This window comes from Barbatula barbatula (assembly GCF_947034865.1).
Source record: "Barbatula barbatula genome assembly, chromosome: 5".
In the NCBI taxonomy this organism is placed as follows: domain Eukaryota; kingdom Metazoa; phylum Chordata; class Actinopteri; order Cypriniformes; family Nemacheilidae; genus Barbatula; species Barbatula barbatula.
In genome coordinates, this window is record NC_136769.1 from 2,096,448 (window position 1) to 2,119,175 (window position 22,728).

The 22,728-nt window shown below is 45.9% G+C and overlaps 2 protein-coding genes across 2 annotated transcripts in view; both read left to right on the forward strand.

Moving 5' to 3' along the window:
- Positions 1–21,942, forward strand: part of LOC306894153 (uncharacterized protein) — a 42,768-nt gene extending 20,826 nt beyond the window's left edge. The window contains exons 4-9 of the mRNA XM_079456442.1: positions 20,374–20,484; positions 20,557–20,667; positions 20,740–20,850; positions 20,923–21,072; positions 21,495–21,610; positions 21,681–21,942. Coding sequence (XP_079312568.1) covers positions 20,374–20,484; positions 20,557–20,667; positions 20,740–20,850; positions 20,923–21,072; positions 21,495–21,610; positions 21,681–21,749 — 668 coding nt within the window. The 3' untranslated portion in view covers positions 21,750–21,942. The remainder of the gene's footprint in view (positions 1–20,373; positions 20,485–20,556; positions 20,668–20,739; positions 20,851–20,922; positions 21,073–21,494; positions 21,611–21,680) is intronic.
- LOC306894852 (uncharacterized protein) lies at positions 10,321–14,549 on the forward strand (the record flags this gene model as incomplete). Its single annotated transcript, XM_079457691.1, has 7 exons — positions 10,321–10,453; positions 10,727–10,845; positions 10,913–10,972; positions 11,152–11,261; positions 11,385–11,395; positions 11,510–12,409; positions 12,500–14,549. 7 exons carry the CDS (start codon positions 10,321–10,323, stop codon positions 14,473–14,475), a joined length of 3,309 nt encoding a protein of 1,102 aa, XP_079313817.1. The 3' UTR covers positions 14,476–14,549.
- Positions 21,943–22,728: the final 786 nt, after the last annotated feature.

A 22,728-nucleotide genomic window follows, 5' to 3' on the forward strand; every position in this document is an offset into this window, starting at 1 on the left:
TGTCATGCGCGCTGTTTTTAAACAAGAAGCCTGTTGGTTTATCGGTTTTTAGGTGAGTCATTCCAATACATCCCAAGTCTCCCGTAAGTCTCCCGCATATTGATAGCGGCTCCCTGATGCCCGCAAATGAGTTAAAATATCCCGGAATCTAGAGCGAGAGATCAAGAGCGCGCATGCGAGACAGAGACTGTGCTTCAACACATGTAGCGCGCGCACAGCAGAGAGGGAGCGCGAGACCTTGCGTGTGTGTTTGTGTGTGTTTGTGCTAGTCTGCGTGTGTGCCTCGTGAAGCGCAGGTAATACAGAGAGCATCCTGATTGGCCCGTTTCGGTAAATCAACCAATCAATTGTCAGTGTGGGCGGGCTTTTATCTCTTCTCCCTAGTCCCGAACTGAATACTGGGTTTAATGATTGTAAAGACATGTTGAGGTGAGTTCATCAAGTTTTATTTGATTTCATGCGCATATTATTCAGGTCGGATAACAACTAGCTACGTGAAAACACCTTAGACATATTTAAAATGGCAATGGAATGTAAATAAAAGCAGTTTTCATGAGAGAGAGAGAGAGAGAGAGAGAGAGAGGGAGAGGGAGAGGGAGAGGGGGGGAGAAGAGATTTTATTTGTCATTGTGCAGTAGTACCATACAACTAAATTTGCTTGTGCATCCTCTAAAACAATACTCACTTTCATATACACACTCACACAATAAATAAAGTATAAAAATATAAAAGAATAACAGGGCATCCAACATTACTCTGAAGTCCCATTGCATAAAAGCCCTTATCTATAAAGTGCAACTGTGCTGACTGGGTGGTAGGGGTGTATGATTGTTCAGTTCTATGATGGCTCTTGGGATAAAAGTATAAGCAGCTTATATAAATAGTAAAATTAATCTACATATAAAATGAAAGCTTGCAAGAAAAGTAAAAGGCATATGATGTAGGAAATAGGCCTAGGCCTACTACATTTGCAGTGTGTGTAAATGTTTATTTTATTCATTCATTGTTGTTATATTCAACTGTATTTCGCTACACAAGGAAAGTGCAGTTCTGTGGTGAATTGTCATATCCTTGTCCTTCATTTTTTTATGGGGGGGGGGGTCTTCGGGACACCTCCCTGAAATGACTTTTTGCAGGTTGGGATGTCATGGCCATATATTCGGGAGATGTTTGAAATTGTCGGTGTTAACAATATTTCCGTAATTATAGTCTATTTTCTATGTTTGCTAAGTCTGTAATGTTATCATGAATTCATATTTTGCTAGCGTGTTAGTTAGATGTTGTTCATTGTTCACACTTCGCATCTTTTTTGACCAGAAAAAAAGAACACACACATACACTCACCGGCAAACACACACAATAACTTAATGTAGTGTTGCTTGCCTGTTATCTGTTTTTAAGTTTTTCCCTCCAATTTTTTCAGTTTTGTTAAAGGGATGTTGCTAGTGCTGTTCGTGCTGTTGGCACACACTTTAATATTCAGTCTTTAGCACAAATTGTTTAAACCAGCGAATAGGATTATCTAGAAAGTTGCCAATTTGAGCAGTAATGATTTATAATATTTTCACTAGGCCTATTAATCTGTAATCTGGTAAACTAGGTGAGGTGTGAATTATAATGATACTTTCACTCTTGTTTGCATTTCAGTATAATTAACAATGTAACTCACTTTTGTCTGCCTGTGTTCTCTATAGCAGTTGTTCATGGATACAGGCTAAAGCAGGTAGTAGTAATGGCTACTTTTTACTTAAGTATATTTTAGAGCTCATACTTTTTTACTTTTACTTGAGTAAAATATTAAGTCAGTACTTCAACTTTTACCAGAGTATTTTTAAACATGAGTATCTGTACTTCTACTTAAGTAAGGGATGTGTGTACTTTTGCCATCTCTGGTTATTTGTAATGTAGAATCTGAACTCACACAAATCATGATATGGATAATTTAGTTCTTTGAACGCACCTGTTGTGTACGATTAGAATATCTGCATTAAATTGTCTGGGATCATTGCACGCTCAATCGCAGTTTGGAAAGGCAGCTTACTGTATACCAATAGAAGAACTAGTGATCACACTGAAAAAAATACCGTTATTTTACAGGTAATATTCTGTATAATATTCTGTACAGAGTTTCCCAATTCATTAAACAGTAAAATGTTGTTGTTTTACAGATATTTGCTGTAATTTAAAGTTTTACCATTAAAATGATAGTATTGTAATTTACAATTACATCAAAATTATGTTTTTAAAGGCATTTCATACATAGATTCAATTTTTTTTCTACAGAACATTACTGTAAATTTTTAAAGATTTAAAAGATGTACTTCATTCATTCATTTTCTACCGCTTATCCGGGGCCGGGTCGCGGGGGCAGCAGTCTAAGCAGAGATGCCCAGACATCCCTCACCCTAGACACTTCCTCTAGCTCTTCCGGGGGGACACCGAGGCGTTCCCAGGCCAGCCGGGAGACATAGTCCCACCAGCGTGTCCTAGGTCTTCCCCGGGGTCTCCTCCCGGTCGGACGGGCCCGGAGCACCTTCCGGGAAAGGCGTCCAGTAGGCATTCGTAAAAGATGCCCAATCCACCTCAGCTGACCCCTCTCGATGTGGAGGAGCAGCGGCTCTACTCTGAGCTCCTCCCGGGTGACCGAGCTTCTCACCCTATCTCTAAGGGATCGCCCAGCCACCCTGCGGAGGAAGCTCATTTCAGCCGCCTGTATCCGGGATCTTGTCCTTTCGGTCATGACCCAAAGCTCATGACCATAGGTGAGAGTAGGAACGTAGATTGACCGGTAAATTGAGAGCTTCGCCTTGCGGCTCAGCTCTTTCTTCACCACGACGGACCGGTACATCGACCGCATTACTGCAGAAGCTGCACCGATCCGTCTGTCAATCTCCCGTTCCATCCTTCCCTCACTCGTGAACAAGACCCGAGATACTTAAACTCCTCCACTTGAGGAAGGAACTCTCCACCAACCCTGAAGTGGGCAAGCCACCCTTTTCCGACTGAGGACCATGGCCTCGGATTTGGAGGTACTGATTTTCATTCCAGCCGCTTCACACTCTGCTGTAAACCGTCCTAGTGCATGCTGAAGGTCCTGGTTTGAAGGGGCCAACACGACAACATCATCCGCAAATAGCAGAGACGAGATCGTGTGGTTCCCTAAACCTGACACCCTCCGGCCCCTGGCTGGGCCTAGAAATTCTGTCCATAAAAATTACGAACAGAACCGGTGACATAGGGCAGCCCTGCCGGAGTCCGACATGCACTGGGAACAAGTCCGACTTTCTGCCGGTAATGCGAACCAAGCTCCTGCTTTGGCCGTACAGGGACCTGACAGCCCTTAGTAAAGGACCACAGACCCCATATTCCCGAAGCACCCTCCACAGGATGCCACGAGGGACACAGTCGAATGCCTTCTCGAAATCCACATGTGGATTGGTTGAGCAAACTCCCATGAACCCTCCAGCACCCTGTAGAGGGTGTAGAGCTGGTCCAGCGTTCCACGGCCTGGACGAAAACCACACTGTTCCTCCTGAATCCGAGGTTCTACTATCGGCCGTATTCTCCTCTCCAGTACCCTGGCATAGACTTTCCCGGGAAGGCTGAGAAGTGTGATCCCCCTGTAGTTGGAACACACCCTCCGGTCCCCCTTCTTAAAAAAAGGGACCACCACCCCGGTCTGCCATCCCAGAGGCACTGTCCCTGACCGCCACGCGATGCTGCAGAGGCGTGTCAGCCAAGACAGCCCCACAACATCCAGAGACTTGAGGTACTCAGGGCGAATCTCATCCACCCCCGGTGCCTTGCCACTGAACCCCTCCCAGGCCCGAGTTTTTGCCTCCACAACCACCCGGGCAGCAGTCCACTTGGCCTGCCGGTACCTGTCAGCTGCCTCAGGAGTCCTACAAGCCAACCAGGCCCGATAAGACTCCTTCTTCAGCTTGACGGTTTCCCTTACTTCCGGTGTCCACCACCGGGTTCGGGGATTCCCGCCTCGACAGGCACCGGAGACCTTACGGCCACAGCTCCGAGTGGCCGCTTCGACAATGGAGGCGGAGAACATGGTCCACTCGGACTCAATGTCTCCAGCCTCCTCGGGATCTGGTTGAAGCTCTGCCGGAGGTGGGAGTTAAAGATCTCTCTGACAGGAGACTCGGCCAGGCGTTCCCAGCAGACCCTTACAGTACGTTTGAGTCTGCCGAGTCTGTCCAGCTTCCTCTCCTGCCATCGGATCCAACTCACCACCAGGTGGTGATCAGTTGACAGCTCCGCCCCTCTCTTAACCCGAGTGTCCAAAACATATGGTCGCAGGTCAGATGAACGACCACAAAGTCTATCATCGACCTGCGGCCTAGGGTGTCCTGGTGCCACGTGCACTGATGGACACCCTTATGCTTGAACATGGTGTTAGTTATAGACAAACTGTGACTAGCACAGAAGTCCAATAACTGAACACCGCTCGGGTTCAGAGAAGGTCGGGTACTCTGCACTGCCGTTCGGCCCGTAGGCACAAACAACAGTGAGAGACCTAACCCCGACCCGTAGGCGCAGGGAAACGACCCTCTCGTTCACCGGGGTAAACTCCAACACATGGCGGGAGAGCTAGGGGCTATAAGCAGACCCACACCAGCCCGCCCCCTCTCCCCATGGGCAACTCCAGAGTGATGAAGTGTCCATCCTCTCTCGAGGAGTGTGGTTCCAGAGCCCAAGCCATGCGTAGGCTATCTCTAGTCGGAACCTCTCAACCTCACGCACCATCTCAGGCTCCTTCCCCGCCAGCGAGGTGACGTTCCACGTCCCTAGAGCTAGCTTCCGTGTCCAGGGATCGGGCTTTCGAGGCACTCTCCTCCGACTGCCGCCCGATCCACTACGCACCGACCCCCTATGGTCCCTCCTGCACGTGGTGAGCCCATGGGAAGGCGGCCCCACGTCGCTCCTTCGGGCTGAGCCCGGCCGGACCCCATGGGGAAAGGCCCGGCCACCAGGCGCTCGCATGCGAGCACCGAGCCCGGGCCTGGCTCCAGGGTGGTGCCCCGGTTGCGCCATACCGGGCGACGTCACGGTCCTTGTTATTTTAAACATCATAAGTGGTTTTTGAACCACTCTTAGTCTGACCTGTCGCCTAGGACCTGTTTGCCTTGGGAGACCCTACCAGGGGCATATAGCCCCCGACAACTTAGCTCCTAGGGTCACTCGGGTACTCAAACCCCTCCACCACGTTAAGGTGGCGGTTCAAGGAAGGGTAAAATATGTACTTTTACAGATAATTACAGTAAATGTTTTATTGATTATTTTCCTGTTCATGACAGAAATGTATGTAAAATTACATAAATCAGTAAATTGAAGGTGTTTTAAATGTATGCCCCTCTGAATGTTCCCTCCAGGAATAACTTTCTCCAAGGTGTGATGTCTGTTCATATTCGACCAGTGATTAAGCACATTATAGCAAACTCCAAATGCTGCAAATTAACTATATATATTTTTTTAAATAAATGATCATACATTTTTTTAATGTGGTTTATTTAGGGTTTTACCATAACCTGGCAGGCAATGCCTACACAGTTTCTCTTCATTTATACAGTAATGTACTTTTGAAATATAGCTTATCTTTGTAAAATAACTAAAAAGACATGTATAAAAACGTAATAAGTATGTGAAAATACAATAAAAACAACTACCTTTCAGGTCAGGGGCGATTCTAGGGTTAGAGCTTTAGGGGTGCTGAGCCCCCAATGAGCCCCACTGCCACCACCCACCCTTTTTACACACAAAAACAAAAAATATGTCAATATAATTTTTTTAATCATTTTAACGTTGATTCAACTAACTCCAAAATCCAGATTTTTTTCTTTTTTTTTAGACCTTTTCAGAACACCAGCTTAATTGTGAGAGTTCACACAGACAGCCCCCTGTAACAAACACAAAACCTTCTTCACACAGCTTTTCCTGACCCTTAACTCCATATGCCTCCTTTTGTATCAACAGTCATCAGATTGGTTAGATTAGATCTTTATTGTCAAGGTACTTGGACAACAAAATGTAATTCATCTTCTGTAATTTATTTACAAATGGTCATCGCTATCTGGTCGCACGCCAGTCATCAATAAATAATAATAAAACAAGCTTCACATTAAGAGCAAAAAAAAGAAAAAAAGGTAAAACCAAAAAGTCCAAAATATCCAGATAATTTACAGAGGTCTTGAAAATACTTAGAAAGTAAAGATATAAAAAAGAAATAGAGGGAAATTGTTGAAGTACTTTCCCCGAATCCCCATTTTTGCTCTACTTTGGTAGAGTTCATCTATGTCGCCGCACTTTGAGGGTGGCAAACCTGTCAATGACCCTTTGGGGTTCAATTATTTCAAGCAACTCCTCAATAGACATCACAGCTAGGTGCTGGAGTCTGCTTTGTCCTGTGGTCCTCCTGAGCCATGTATTGCCGACCCAAGGCACTTAAAGACGGCATAACAGCTTCCAATGAAGGGAACATTTCCGAATCTAGGAGTTTGTACACTGCTATCATGTCCTGAACTGTACCAGCCTCACTCTTGTGCTTCAGAAAGTTTTTTGCAACTATCACTTCCTCTGACACTCTGGTCCAAACGCCAGGGCTTCCTGTTTCCATGACGACTGACCAGAAAAGACGCACGTGACGTCTTGTTTACATGACTCCCGACTGTTAAAATGTGAATCAAATTAACGATAAACTTTAACAACAGAGACACATGTACGCACTACACAGGTACGCAGTTTATTTGTCGCGCTGCTGTTTTTGTTTCACGCCAAAGTTGGCCCGCTGCGACCTTTATTTTGGCCCGCGATGCCATATATGGTAAGAGAGGTACATAAAAACGGCAATCATGCAGATTTTAATTTCTGATTTGACATAATATTTTAACATTTTACATGACATGTTTTTGAGTGACAATGATGTAAAATTAAAGGATTAATTATTTATGATTAAGCGAATTTGACTCTTATTTGCGCATGCCTACTGTGACTCGCAGAAACGGCGCGATTTGCGACAAGAAACGTTAACATTAATAATGGAGAGAGGGCGGCAGTGGCACACAGACAAGAGACATTTTAAAACAAATTGGCAAAACGATTTTCTTTTTACTGAGGTTAATTCAAAGGCAGTGTGTCTAGTTTGCAAACAGTCAGTCGCTGTGTTGAAAGAGTACAATATTCGTCTTCATTATGAAACAAAACATTCTTCGGCTTTCTCAAAGTACAGCGGAGAGGCACGAAAGCAAGAGGCTAATAAGCTGCTTGCTAAACTTCGATCGGAGCAGAGTACACTGCTACGTCCTTCGTCGGCTCAAGAAAATGCCACACGAGCTTGCTGGCACCGAGACTCTTTCAGGGACTACTAAAGGTGAGGACCTTTTCTTTGTGGTTGAGCGCGTGTGAAGAAAGAACGAATTAAAATGGAAGAATATGGCTGGAATGACAACTGACGGAGCCCCAGCAATGGTAGGGAAGAAATGTGGCCTTGCTACTTTGGTGTCTCAGAAAGTCCATGAGTGTGGGGGGAAAGTCGTGAAGTACCACTGTATTGTACATCAAGAACAGCTATGTGCCAAATCCATTGGGCTTGTTGATGTGATGCGTGAAGTCGTCAAAATTGTGAATAACATAAACGCTCCAAGGCGCTGACTCACAGGCAGTTCAAGGTACTGTTGGACGAGATGGATGCGCAATATGGTGATGTGCTGTACCACCAGGAGGTTAGATGGCTGAGCCGAGGAAAAGTTCTCAAGAGGTTTTTTGATTTGCGTGATGAAATCAGAGCTTTTCAGGAAAGCAAGAACAGTAACTTCCAAGTGCCAATGGACCAGAAATGGCTTTCTGACCTTGCTTTCCTTGTGGACATCACATAGCTGCTTAATGTTTTGAATGTTCAGCTCCAGGGAAAAGACCAGATTATTACCCAGCTTTTCGATCATGTCAAAGCCTGAGTCATTCATGGATACATTTTGATCACACAGAGACCATCTCAGTGACTAAAATGTGCTTTAATAGAGCATCCTGTGTGTGAAGGGGCTGAATTAATTCATAGGGATTGTTAAATTTCAGGCTCCTTTCAAACACTACATTTTATTAACACGTTCTGTGTTTTGGATTACCATTAAAATCTCAAATCAGAAATAGGTTGGATGTTGTGAGGGAATTCTTCTGCAGATCTGGGAGCACAAAAACAAGACACAGAGAGGCATCATGCTTTCGAACACATTTATTTTAGAAGTCTTTATATACGATACCAAAAAGACATCTGGAAGGTTTCATAGGTCCAGGGATTCACAGAATGACCAAACGAGGTACAGCATTGTAAGACTAAGAATGTTTAGTTTAGAGGGAATCCCTTCCTCCAACTATTTAGCCAGGAATGAATTCAGTGAGCTTAACTACTTCACAATTCATTATTTTGCGGGCTTGCATTCATTTATGCAGAAATTAAATCTAACAGGGATGTACTTTGATTTCAGGAGAACAATTTAGTACCGAGTGTAATTTTGCCATTTCCCTGTGCATTTTATTTTAAAACAGTTTTTCTTTACAGTGAATTAGATATATAAAAATACATCTCATCCACCCTTACATCAATAACATCAGCCATCGTGGCCTCGTGTATTACATCAGAGTATATTCTTTCCCTTACATGTTCTCACAAATGGTACTTGGCAGGATTCGAACCGCTGATCAATCTGACTTTGATGCGAAAGTCTGACACCATAACAAGTGCCATACATCATGATATCATCTAACACTCATCACTAGAGAACTCATGTGCAGTGAGAACATGACAACTTTGTATTATTATTAGTTCTGTTTTATTTCTGTTGTTTCATTCATTCATTTACTGATTGATGAGTTTGTTTATTGGTACATTTATCTATTAATTTAAACTTGAAGTCATTTTCAGCACATTAGTAAATCCACTGTATGCAGAGCGGAAATGTCAACACATGGTAGGGATCCTCAGAGAGCAGCAAATAAATCAAGTTCTGATGAAAGCATGATGCACATGAAGTAATCACACAATAAAGAACTGTAGAGGTCCTCATTCATCTTCGTAGGACAGAAGGTATCAAGTTGTTACACTACACAGTAAAAAAAACAATTTCAGATGCCTTCGATTTTTAAGTTAAATAAAGTTATATTATATATCGTATATAATATTTATCGTGCTTACTGTCACTGCTCCGCCAGCTTCAATATTTTGCAAGTTAACTCTTATCTTATTATGACAAACATTATATCTTTGATGAAATATGTATTTTAGAGTCTTAGACCTTTCCAGTGATTTGCAAAATCGATTTGTATATAATATGTGTTTTGTCTTCATTGTGTTCACAAGTCCCTGTCCATTTTGTATTTTTTCATTGTGTATGTTCATTAAATAGGCGATGCCTATCAAGGGGTTAAAAAATCGAGTTGTAAAATACAACTATATATCATTTAAAACAGCTATATTACTTTTTTAAGATGTTTTTTTACATCACTTTGATATATATATATACATGTGTATATAATATTTTTGTGGCGTCAAACCAAGCATTGGCAAACCTGGATTTTCGTGGTAAAGCAGCAAGAAGACCCACAAAATGGTCAGTTTTTATAATAGCAAGATCAAACTTGACAAAACACTTGGTGAGACTTGGAACTATAACAGATTTAATTTCAAGGTTGAAACAAAAAAAATGTTTTTATAAATTCTCAAAGCAACAAACTTAAACTAAAATAATTTGAACTAAAATAGGTATTAAAAAGTTGTAAAATACAACTATATATTTTTAGTCCAATAAAATTTAAGTTAAATCATTTAAAACAGCTATATTACCTTTTTAAGATGTTTTTTTACATCACTTTTATTTTCAAGTATTTGTAATTCTTTAAAACCACTGTAAACAAATACTGCGCATCCAACGCTTTAGTGTAAATAAACGCGGCTTCTTAGACCACGTTATGCAAACCGCAGTCTTTCCATTGCAAACTACAGGAAACCACCATGGCCCCAGAAATAACGCTTTATCAATTCAGGCTTCAGATTTTCTAGATATTTGTGTTAATTCACAAAGTTATTAGACACAGGTGAAAACAATAAGCTAAGTGGTGATTGATTACAAAGATGACAGATTTGATTGGTCAGCCATGTAAATTAACAAGTGATTGAGTACAAAAGGTGAGTACAAATAGCACACTAGAATAGAGTACAGTATTGCCCTTGCGATGCTGGGGCTTAGGGATCTTTTACTTTTTGGCTTGACTGTGGTTACAGCAAGCTGTTTAAGGATTGGTCATGCTGCCGTTTCAGGAATGGGTTTTCCTCATGACACCATTGCCAACAGAACACTCAATTTTGGCAAGCTTATTATTGGCAGTGGTGTATCCAATGCTTCTGCTGGGAGAACAGGAGAAGAGACTAATGGCTACTGGTCTGGTGAACAAGGTATGTTCACAGTAAAATGTTTACATTGCATGTTTTTTTAAATGGGCAACTTGTTAACTTGTTTTATTCCACTAAATTAAGCACTATTCCAACTTGCTGAGGATAAGCTGAAACGTCTGGGTCCTTCTGTGCACTGTGGTAATGATGCCATGACATTGCGTGTTCCTGGTCCAAGAATGCCCCACTTCCTAGTTGATAGAGGTAAGCCTATACAACCTTTTGGTTTCCTTTTCCCAATTGAAGGTCTGTTATGGTATGGTTTCTCTTAAATAGGAGTGGGTTCTCCAGTGCCTGTGTCTGAAATCCCAGCCAGCTGCAGTATCTCTGTGAAGAGGATTCGTCGGGATGTTTCGTTTTCTGTTCCTTTCAGTGGCTGTCCTGTCCGACAACAGGTCATTTATACATTTTTGCTGCAGTTGTTTGTGCAAATGGGTCTTAATCTTTTCTCTCTTCTGACAGGGTGGAAGTTATATTGTGTCTATGATTATAATGGGGGCACCTGTGCAGGCGTCATGCCCTGTGAGTTCTCCCCTTCCTACGGATTTTGCTTCCCATCCTACAGCTACTTGCTTGCCCACTGGAATGGTTGTCTTGCTTGGACTCGGGGCTGAAACTGTTATGATCAAAGGTAGTTTTTGTCTTATTCTTGAGTGAATTTAAACTTGACTAGTTCTTGAGGATTTTCCACCTCCTTTCAGTTGATGGATCATGGCAGCCTCTGCTGTCAGAGTACTCTAAATGTGGGTTCACATTGGATACTGTTCGTGGTGATCTGGTGGTTACAGCACCATTTACTGGAAGCTGTTGGGTAATGAAGGTAAGACGTAATAGTCCTGTCAACTACACCTTTTTTCTTTGCTTTTCTATGTGTACTTGACAACCGGATTGTTTATTATGAAAGCCAATATTAATGTGCTTGTCTTTTTTTCAGGATATGGAAAGGTATCTCCCTTTGTTATACCTTGACCGTGAAGTGACTCTTTCCTGCCCTTTGACACTGCCAACAGCATCCCCCACCGTACGTTCTGACCCTCAAGTACCCATAACCATTTATAGGCCGCCAGGGCCCCATAGGCCAGGGCCCCATAGGCCAGGGCCCCATAGGCCAGGGCCCCATAGGCCAGGGCCCCACAGGCCAGGGCCGACCCCTGCTGGACCCCACAGGCCAGGACCCCACAGGCCAGGACCAACCCCTGCTGGACCCCACAGGCCAGGACCAACCCCTGCTGGACCCCACAGGCCAGGACCAACCCCTGCTGGACCCCACAGGCCAGGACCAACCCCTGCTGGACCCCACAGGCCAGGACCCCACAGGCCAGGACCAACCCCTGCTGGACCCCACAGGCCAGGACCCCACAGGCCAGGACCAACCCCTGCTGGACCCCACAGGCCAGGACCAACCCCTGCTGGACCCCACAGGCCAGGACCCCACAGGCCAGGACCAACCCCTGCTGGACCCCACAGGCCAGGACCCCACAGGCCAGTACCAACCCCTGCTGGACCCCACAGGCCAGGGCCCCCCACTGCACCTTCTGACCCCCACAGGCCAGGACCCCACAGGCCAGGACCCCACAGGCCAGTACCAACCCCTGCTGGACCCCACAGGCCAGTACCAACCCCTGCTGGACCCCACAGGCCAGGGCCCCCCACTGCACCTTCTGACCCCCACAGGCCAGGACCCCACAGGCCAGGACCCCACAGGCCAGGACCCCACAGGCCAGGACCCCACAGGCCAGGACCCCACAGGCCAGGACCCCACAGGCCAGGACCCCACAGGCCAGGACCCCACAGGCCAGGACCCCACAGGCCAGGACCCCACAGGCCAGGACCCCACAGGCCAGGACCCCACAGGCCAGGACCCCACAGGCCAGGACCCCACAGGCCAGGACCCCACAGGCCAGGACCCCACAGGCCAGGACCCCACAGGCCAGGACCCCACAGGCCAGGACCCCACAGGCCAGGACCCCACAGGCCAGGACCCCACAGGCCAGGACCCCACAGGCCAGGACCAACCCCTGCTGGACCCCACAGGCCAGGATCCCACAGGCCAGGACCAACCCGAGCTGGACCCCACAGGCCAGGGACCCCCACTGCACCTTCTGACCCCCACAGGCCAGGACCCCACAGGCCAGGACCCCACAGGCCAGGACCCCACAGGCCAGGACCCCACAGGCCAGGACCCCACAGGCCAGGACCCCACAGGCCAGGACCCCACAGGCCAGGACCCCACAGGCCAGGACCCCACAGGCCAGGACCCCACAGGCCAGGACCCCACAGGCCAGGACCAACCCCTGCTGGACCCCACAGGCCAGGACCCCACAGGCCAGGACCCCACAGGCCAGGACCCCACAGGCCAGGACCCCACAGGCCAGGACCCCACAGGCCAGGACCCCACAGGCCAGGACCCCACAGGCCAGGACCCCACAGGCCAGGACCCCACAGGCCAGGACCCCACAGGCCAGGACCCCACAGGCCAGGACCCCACAGGCCAGGACCCCACAGGCCAGGACCCCACAGGCCAGGACCCCACAGGCCAGGACCCCACAGGCCAGGACCCCACAGGCCAGGACCCCACAGGCCAGGACCCCACAGGCCAGGACCCCACAGGCCAGGACCCCACAGGCCAGGACCCCACAGGCCAGGACCCCACAGGCCAGGACCCCACAGGCCAGGACCCCACAGGCCAGGACCCCACAGGCCAGGACCCCACAGGCCAGGACCCCACAGGCCAGGACCCCACAGGCCAGGACCCCACAGGCCAGGACCAACCCCTGCTGGACCCCACAGGCCAGGACCCCACAGGCCAGGACCCCACAGGCCAGGACCAACCCCTGCTGGACCCCACAGGCCAGGACCCCACAGGCCAGGACCCCACAGGCCAGGACCAACCCCTGCTGGACCCCACAGGCCAGGACCCCACAGGCCAGGACCAACCCCTGCTGGACCCCACAGGCCAGGACCCCACAGGCCAGGACCAACCCCTGCTGGACCCCACAGGCCTGGACCCCACAGGCCAGGACCCCACAGGCCAGGACCAACCCCTGCTGGACCCCACAGGCCAGGACCCCACAGGCCAGGACCCCACAGGCCAGGACCAACCCCTGCTGGACCCCACAGGCCAGGACCCCACAGGCCAGGACCCCACAGGCCAGGACCCCACAGGCCAGGACCCCACAGGCCAGGACCCCACAGGCCAGGACCCCACAGGCCAGGACCCCACAGGCCAGGACCCCACAGGCCAGGACCAACCCCTGCTGGACCCCACAGGCCAGGACCCCACAGGCCAGGACCCCACAGGCCAGGACCCCACAGGCCAGGACCCCACAGGCCAGGACCCCACAGGCCAGGACCAACCCCTGCTGGACCCCACAGGCCAGGACCCCACAGGCCAGGACCCCACAGGCCAGGACCCCACAGGCCAGGACCCCACAGGCCAGGACCCCACAGGCCAGGACCAACCCCTGCTGGACCCCACAGGCCAGGACCCCACAGGCCAGGACCCCACAGGCCAGGACCCCACAGGCCAGGACCCCACAGGCCAGGACCCCACAGGCCAGGACCCCACAGGCCAGGACCCCACAGGCCAGGACCCCACAGGCCAGGACCCCACAGGCCAGGACCCCACAGGCCAGGACCCCACAGGCCAGGACCCCACAGGCCAGGACCCCACAGGCCAGGACCCCACAGGCCAGGACCCCACAGGCCAGGACCAACCCCTGCTGGACCCCACAGGCCAGGACCCCACAGGCCAGGACCCCACAGGCCAGGACCCCACAGGCCAGGACCCCACAGGCCAGGACCCCACAGGCCAGGACCAACCCCTGCTGGACCCCACAGGCCAGGACCCCACAGGCCAGGACCAACCCCTGCTGGACCCCACAGGCCAGGACCCCACAGGCCAGGACCCCACAGGCCAGGACCAACCCCTGCTGGACCCCACAGGCCAGGACCCCACAGGCCAGGACCCCACAGACCCACCCCTGCTAAACATCAAGCGGGTACATGAAAGGATAAGTTCTTAATTGGGTGTTCTCCTGATGCCTAGTGTAATGTTTTGTCTTTCAGGTTCTTGAACAAACCTAATAAATCTTGACTAAACTGTAGTTTGTTTCTGTGACTAGTTGTTTAATGTTTGAATTGTGGCAGATTGTTGGTCCAAAAATCTCTTTAAATGCATTTTTAGGCTAAACTAAACCTGACTAAATGATATTTGGAAGAATGTATTGTTCAAACAACCCTATAGACACCGGAGAAAAATCTGTGGACAAGTTTTATAATACATTTCCAGTCGTTATATTTTAAACCATATCATACAAGAGTTCAAGTTAAGGATTCAACACAAAGGAGACGAGGGGCCTGTACCATGAATATAGCTGAACAAACTCAGGGTTATTGGATTAGTTTTGGGTTGACAAAACCAAACCAACGTGATCAAGCTTTGTTGGTACCATGAAGCAGCTCGTGGAGTTTCTTTGTCAACTCAAGCTTTGATCCAAAATCTTGAAACTGCACAGTTTCAGTGAATGAAGTGTTATACCTGTAAGACAGTTTACAGATGGGACAGAGTTCGACTTCAATGAGAAGAATCTTCAGGTTAAACCTTCAACGCTCCCTTATGCATCTTCCGAGTTTTGATAAAATAATCTTTCAACTGCTTTCCTGGCCTCTCCACCATGATAGATTTTCAAGTAGAATATCTTTTCACCCGCTGGAATAAATTTTTAATAGAGACTCCAGGCTCCACATCGAGAGAGAGCGGTGCTTTATAGCGGATATGTTTCGTTTGTTACTTTGCCTGCATTTTCCACCAGTTGTGGCGAGCAGAGTAACGACACGTACACTATAAATGCCAAACAACCCCGGAGGGCAACTTTTATTGAAATAGCCGCGGGAGCGGGAAAAGACTGGGAAAGGCGCTCCTACTAGCCACGGCAGATAAGTCCTGGATACCAGACCTTTGAGTGGGTGGTTTGTTGCGCTGGTTGTTTGGGTGGCGGTGTCGTCCTGCCGAAGGGTCAGTCGTCTGAACCTCATAAAACACAGAAGACATACGGAGGTTGGAGGTTGTGCGTGCGTGCGTGCGTGCGGAGAGCTTGCTCACCGTGGCTTCAGCTTTTATAACGGCTCTGATGAGCCGCAGGTGGTAACAGGTGCGCCACTCTGATTTCCTCCGTCTCCACGGCGACGCTGATTGTGCAAGGGGTGACTCGTCACATGGCCCTTAAGTGGGCAGTCTCTGAGAAATTTAGGGAAAATCTACAAGGGTCACCCTGTGTTGTGGACACTGATAATAATCCTTTGCGGTATTTGAATACAGCTAAATTGGGAGCAGTAGAGCAAAGGTGAGCCACCGGGATAGCCACATTTGAGATGAGACATCTATTAACCGTATTCAAAGTGCAGCTCAATCAACACTCAAAAGGCTATATTACCACAACTCACCACAAGAGGGTGGGGTTTAGTGAAACAACACTGAATATGATATTATATATGAATATATAAGCTACTTAATACTAAAATAATGATATAATAAACATTAGGCAATAATAACAACTCTATGTAAAAGGAAAGAAGTGTGAGACAGCTTTCGAGCAACTTAGTTGATTCACAACACTACATAACGGGTTCTCACTCCGCGTGTGTTTCGCGCTGGATGACGGTCGTGCAGGTAGAGAGGAGAAGAAGAGAAGAGGATGACACCATTAGCAAAGCGGGGATGTTTTCATTTTCATCCTTAAACCTCAAACTACGTAGTATGTTTTGGACATTTTATAAACATAGCGTAATTATAATAATAAAACATAGTGGGATATTCAGTGATATTGGCCCTGCAATATTGAGTGGATAAAATATAGAAATCCTTTTAATTAAAAAAATATATATAAAACCCTCCCCCTTATCATTCAGAGACGTTGCTTTGTGGACCTTTGGCAGTGATGGGGGGTTCGTTCGAACCACCCGAACCCCCCCTGCCTACGGGCTTGTTCTTACTCCAAGTTTTAGGGGTGCTGAAACAATCCCCATGCTGAAGCACCCCTAAAAAGGGGCTAGCCTCGCCCATGTTTCAGTTTAATCTCTGTAAATGTATGGCTTTTATTTGTTACTTTATTAAGTTTCTCTTTATTTATACAGTAATGTACTTTTAAAATATAGCTTATCTTTGCAAAATAACTAAGAACAATGGATAAAACCCCAATAAGTACATAAAATCAAAGACTATTTATTTTAACAAAATGATTGGACAATGGGAAAATAATCATCAAATGTTGTTTCTCCCAGTAAAAGAAAAACTATAAACATGTAATGGGTCCCTCCAATGAAACAGAACAGTAATTTTTGTGAATTGCAAACAAACATTTAATGTTAATTGGACAGTAGAAATACAAGCAGAGCATGAAAACATAGCTACATTATGATAATAAAGGCCTTCTTAAGCAAAGAGATGTGTTTGTAAGAAAAATATCCATATTAATAACTTTATAATCAAAATGATCTAGCTTCTGACAGACGACCGTATGCATTCATATGGGGTCAGAAGAATCGTCCATCATAGATCACAGATTTCAGATTAAAAACAGTCCTCCATTTCCACACTTGGGTTGCCATGGTCATCTGATGTAGATCCACAAGCACATGTTTATCTATAATCTGAAATCACAAAAGAGGGACATATTATAAAATACTATTTAAATTTAGTAAGTCGGACTTGTTCCCAGTGCATGTCGGACTCCGGCAGGGCTGCCCTTCTGTTCGTAATTTTTATGGACAGAATTTCTAGGCGCAGCCATGGGCCGGAGGGTGTCAGGTTTGGGGACCACACGATCTCGTCGCTGCTATTTGCGGATGATGTTGTCGTGTTGGCCCCTTCAAACCAGGACCTTCAGCATGCACTGGGACGGTTTACAGCAGAGTGTGAAGTGGCTGGAATGAAAATCAGTACCTCCAAATCCGAGGCCATGGTCCTCAGTCGGAAAAGGGTGGCTTGCCCACTTCAGGTTGGTGGAGAGTTCCTTCCTCAAGTGGAGGAGTTTAAGTATCTCGGGGTCTTGTTCACGAGTGAGGGAAGGATGGAACGGGAGATTGACAGACGGATCGGTGCAGCTTCTGCAGTAATGCGGTCGCTGTACCGGTCCGTCGTGGTGAAGAAAGAGCTGAGCCGCAAGGCGAAGCTCTCAATTTACCGGTCAATCTACGTTCCTACTCTCACCGATGGTCATGAGCTTTGGGTCATGACCGAAAGGACAAGATCCCGGATACAGGCGGCTGAAATGAGCTTCCTCCGCAGGGTGGCTGGGCGATCCCTTAGAGATAGGGTGAGAAGCTCGGTCACCCGGGAGGAGCTCGGAGTAGAGCCGCTGCTCCTCCACATCGAGAGGGGTCAGCTGAGGTGGCTTGGGCATCTGTTACGGATGCCTACTGGACGCCTTCCCCGGAAGGTGCTCCGGGCCCATCCGACCGGGAGGACACCCCGGGGAAGACCTAGGACACGCTGGTGGGACTATGTCTCCCGGCTGGCCTGGGAACGCCTCGGTGTCCCCCCGGAAGAGCTGGAGGAAGTGTCTAGGGTGAGGGATGTCTGGGCATCTCTGCTTAGACTGCTGCCCCCGCGACCCGGCCCCGGATAAGCGGAAGAAAATGAATGAATGAATGAATGAATGAATGAATATTTAAATTTAGGGTTAGGACTACACCTAACCATGAATGACTCTTGCATAGTGCACCTTTAAGGTGTAATGGATTAGTTAAAGCATTCTTTTAAATTCACAAACTCATTATGGAGGAAACACTGATTCAACCTTTTCCACCAAGGGAGAGCTGGTGCTGGTTCTGAGCCAGAGCCTAGTTTCAAATCGGTTCTTTGTTTTTCCACACACAAAGCACCAGCTCCGAACCAGAAAGAGTAGTAGCACCAGATCATTGCTGGTCTAGAACAGAGCCAAGTAAGAACCTCTTGCGTCAGGGGCTGTGTTACCGGGACCAACAAGATGAATAGAAACTTGTGAGCGCCATTTTCAAATAGCAGCATGTCGAGTTAATAGCAGCTTGATTATAATATCCTTGTATGTAAGTTACTATTAGCCTGCCCAGCTAATAGTGCACCCCAGCTCCGTCACAAGAGCCTGCATGTCTGTGTAGTGATTGAGCTCCGTTGCTCATATACAAACCAGTGGCCTGGCCAGCTAGCACCATTGTTTCACTGACAGCCTTTTAAATGATTTATGATTATCAAGTAAAGAATTATATTTTTCTGTACGGATTTACGTCTCATTGTCTTGTGATTGTGGGAGAGAGAGAAACGAACTTGTCTGCCCTTGTAGGGGTATTTCCCCAGCTGGGTCAATGCTGGGGTGGCGTAGTCGTGACATATTATAGTTTTGCTATTTGAGAGCGTGATCTCATTTACCCGTATAGTCGTGAAAATCGAAATCGATTTTTTCTAAAGAATTCTCATATTTGCTTTTTGCACAATGTTCCGACTGGCTCAGAGCCATAACAAAAGATAGGAGACCATGCCTCAAACAAGCAGTGCAAAACATACATTTATTATACATGTAACACAAGTTTCACCGACAGAACCAAAATATCAGGTGTGGATGTAAATATCAGTAATGTAGTGCGAGTGCATGGATGTATTGTGTGTATGAATGTGAATGTTGAGTGTAAACATAAAAGACATAAACATGAAAATAAGTTCTCTATTGTGTCTTTCTGCGCGTTTCACTATGAAATACGAGGTTACGTCAAAAACACATGAAAACAGTCCGTTGTGTTTTAATGGAAAGTAAACAGTCGGATCTAAATCACCAGCCTTAAGTCTCTTTTGCATCTTTATTTTAAATCAGTGTGTTTATTTCATTCATACAGTGAAGAAGCAGTGTTTCATTTCTACATTATTCCGTTTCTTTCTTCAAATGCTAATGGCCTGTAAAATAGAGCCACAGTATTCATGTACAGATCAATATATCCTTGCCTGCTTGTGAGTTAAGAGAGGTTTATACAATCTTCTTATGTCGTAATAAACACCTTGAAAGAAACGTCGCATCTTCTCTCAAAAATGCTAAACCCTGAAGTGACAGGTACCATAAGGCATCATGGGAACACTAAAATATAAACACAAGACCTTTAATAAAGGAATAAATTGTATAAAATAAGCGATAATGTTGTGTATGTGCCCACTAAGTATCATAAAATTGTTGAAATATAAAAATAAACAATTTAAACAAAATAAACGAAGTAAATACACATGGAATCGCAAAAGTGACCACGGACACATTTATCATACGTGGTTCCTCTGTGTAGAGTCTCACATGAAGATGAAACACCTGAACCTCATACGTCAGTGATTAAACTAAGTTTGTGATTGGCTATGGACATTACAATTGACCAAACGAGCAATATGGGATCTCATAAAGCAGCACAGTAGACTGTTTGTGCACTAGTAGCGTATCTTTGTGCACACAATGGCGTTTTGCAAAAGCAGAGGAAATGAATTTGTTATTCTACTTGTGTTTACGGTCAGTACACTCAGTACTTTAATACACTGCAGAAGTTTGTCTTTGACACAAATGACTAGTGATGAAGGGGAAACGTTATCTGATATGTCAGATCAAGAGACACTTTATGACCAGTTTGCTGATTTTGACAACCCCATTGATGACGACACCTTCTTTGGTATGTAATGCACTTGTGCATCATTGCAGTGTATGTGGATTAAAAAATTATTAAAGGTCCATGTGAACCGGAAGTTGCAGTTGTTGTTCAATATTTTGATACATTTCAGAGGGAAATGGAATTGTGACCTACACTGATAAACTAATAACAATATACGCTGAAACATTTCTTGAAAAGATAGACAAAGTAATTTTATTTTCACTGGGACTTTAAATGTTTGTTACGAATCGCTTGCATTTGTATTGCAGATGAAGCTAGTGATGAAGGGGATAAAACGCTTTCTGATATGTCAGACCAAGAGAGACTTGATGACCAGTTTGCTGATTTTGGAAACATCATTGATGACGACACCTTCTTTGGTAAGTTATCTACACAATGACAAGTATATGGAATTGAAATGCCGGTTATGAATTGCTTGCAATGTATTGCAGATGAAGCTAGTGATGAAGGGGATAAAACGCTTTCTGATATGTCAGATCAAGAGCGACTTGATGACCAGTTTGCTGATTTTGACAACCCCATTGATGACGATGCCGCCTTTGGTATGTAATGAACTTGTGCATTGTTGTATACATGGAATCAAATGTGTATGAAGCGCTTGGATTGTATTGCAGATGAAGCTAGTGATGAAGGGGATAAAACGCTTTCTGATATGTCAGATCAAGAGCGACTTGATGACCAGTTTGCTGATTTTGGAAACCTCATTGATGACGACAGCGTCTCTTGTATGTAATGCACTTGTACATTGTGTTTATGATTCATATACACTGTTACCAATCACTTGAATTGTATTGCAGATCTGCCGAGAAGCGCTGTAATGCAAAAACCATTTGAAGGCTCATCTGATGTACTCTGGGATGAAATGTCTCCAAAGCTGAAGTGTGATAAAGATTTTATGAATTTGCAACTCTTTGGTTCTGGTGTGGACCAAGTTGAGCTTTGTCGAGGTAAGTTGGGAATTCCTGTTTGTCTTTGACTTGTATGACCTTCACTGGCAAAATTGACAAATTGTTTGCTTTAATGTTTTTATTTCCTGTGTCAGTTGGGCTCAATATAAGATACTTTATACGATGCTCAAATATCCTCTAAAATCGAAATGGTGCTTCTAGTTTTATGGAATTGGCCATGTTTCCACTGTAGCACTAAATGGGCAAACTTCTCTCGAGTGTGTAGATCCTTCGGCAAAAGTGAAAACACAATGACATCTTTGGTCCTTTACCACATAGTGCTTTGAAAGGGAGGGGCTGCGGTGAGCCGTTGGTGGCGATTTGAAACCTCACCGCTAGATGCTGCTAAATTTCACTGGACCCTTAATGAAAAGTGTAATGAGATTTTCAGCATTGAGTCGCCTTTAACTTATTTCTCACAGATAGTTCTGCACCGGTTCCTCTTGGTCATTTGCCGCCTAACTGTGGACACACTTCACACACTCATGGAGGTCTTGTTTATGCTACACCCTATAATGGATGTGGTGTTACACAAAAGGTACTTATGGTTAATTTGCTCTTGTGTAAGGTTAAAAGCTATAAAGCCAACTTGTGTGTTTGTTTTTCAGGGAGGGAAGTATGTCATGCAGATGCAATGGCAGGGAATCCCTGTTTTCCTCTCTTGTCCCATGTCCTAGTCTGTTGTGAATGTGACCATGTCTGGATATCTGCCTCCTTGATTTCAACCAGACACAACTGTTACACCAGCTTCTACAACACCAACCCAAAAGCCACATCGTCCTTTCTGTCCTTAACATATCTTTCCACCTCTGATGTCTGAAAGGAAGTCAAATGTAAGGAATGAGAATAAAAATGTTCTGTTTTTATTTGAAAATCTTGGGTCAATGTTTTTCTTTGCTATTGCAAGTGAATTAGGACCAAAGGTTTTGTTGCCAACATTTTCAAAATTTGTTCTGCAGCAGGCCATACAGGTTGGAAGTGACAGTCTGGTGTAAATCAAGAAATATTTTGCCTTAATGAAAATTAGATTTCATGGAGTGTTGCAGTGGTTGACAGTTGTAAGTCTGAAGGTAAATGAATAGCTATTGGCTTTTAAAAAAGTGAGTTAAATCTGAATCATGCAAACAAGAGGTGGCCTAGTCAGAGTATCTGCCAGGTATCCACGTCACTAGAAATAGTCCCGCCTTCGGACTAGAAACTTCAGGTCATTTCATGATTCTGTTTTGAGCCGCAGTGTAAAAGGTTTGGATCAGCGACTGATGTCTTCAAACAGTCCCGTCATATATATGACTGAAGATTGTTGACTGTCGTGGAAAGTTGTTCTTGTAGCTTCAAAGAATTGCTCAAAGAGGGTCCAGGTGTCAAAAAGTTTACTTTATTTGCGCATGCCAAACAAAGTGAGATCTTCCCAAAGCATCTGAAGTTGGTGTTTTCAAGCCCATATTTATAGTGAACCTGACGTCTTCCGTTACACCAATCGGGTAAATTCCTGTTATCTTATTTTTAAAAACCAATAACCCTGCTTCTGCCACAAAGATCCCAGGCAACAGGATACGTATTTAATCGTGGTTGGCACATTATCACAAGTCAACCAAGAAAGAATCAGAATTTCATAGACAAATATCTCATGTGCCCTTATTTGGACACTTTTCTGGG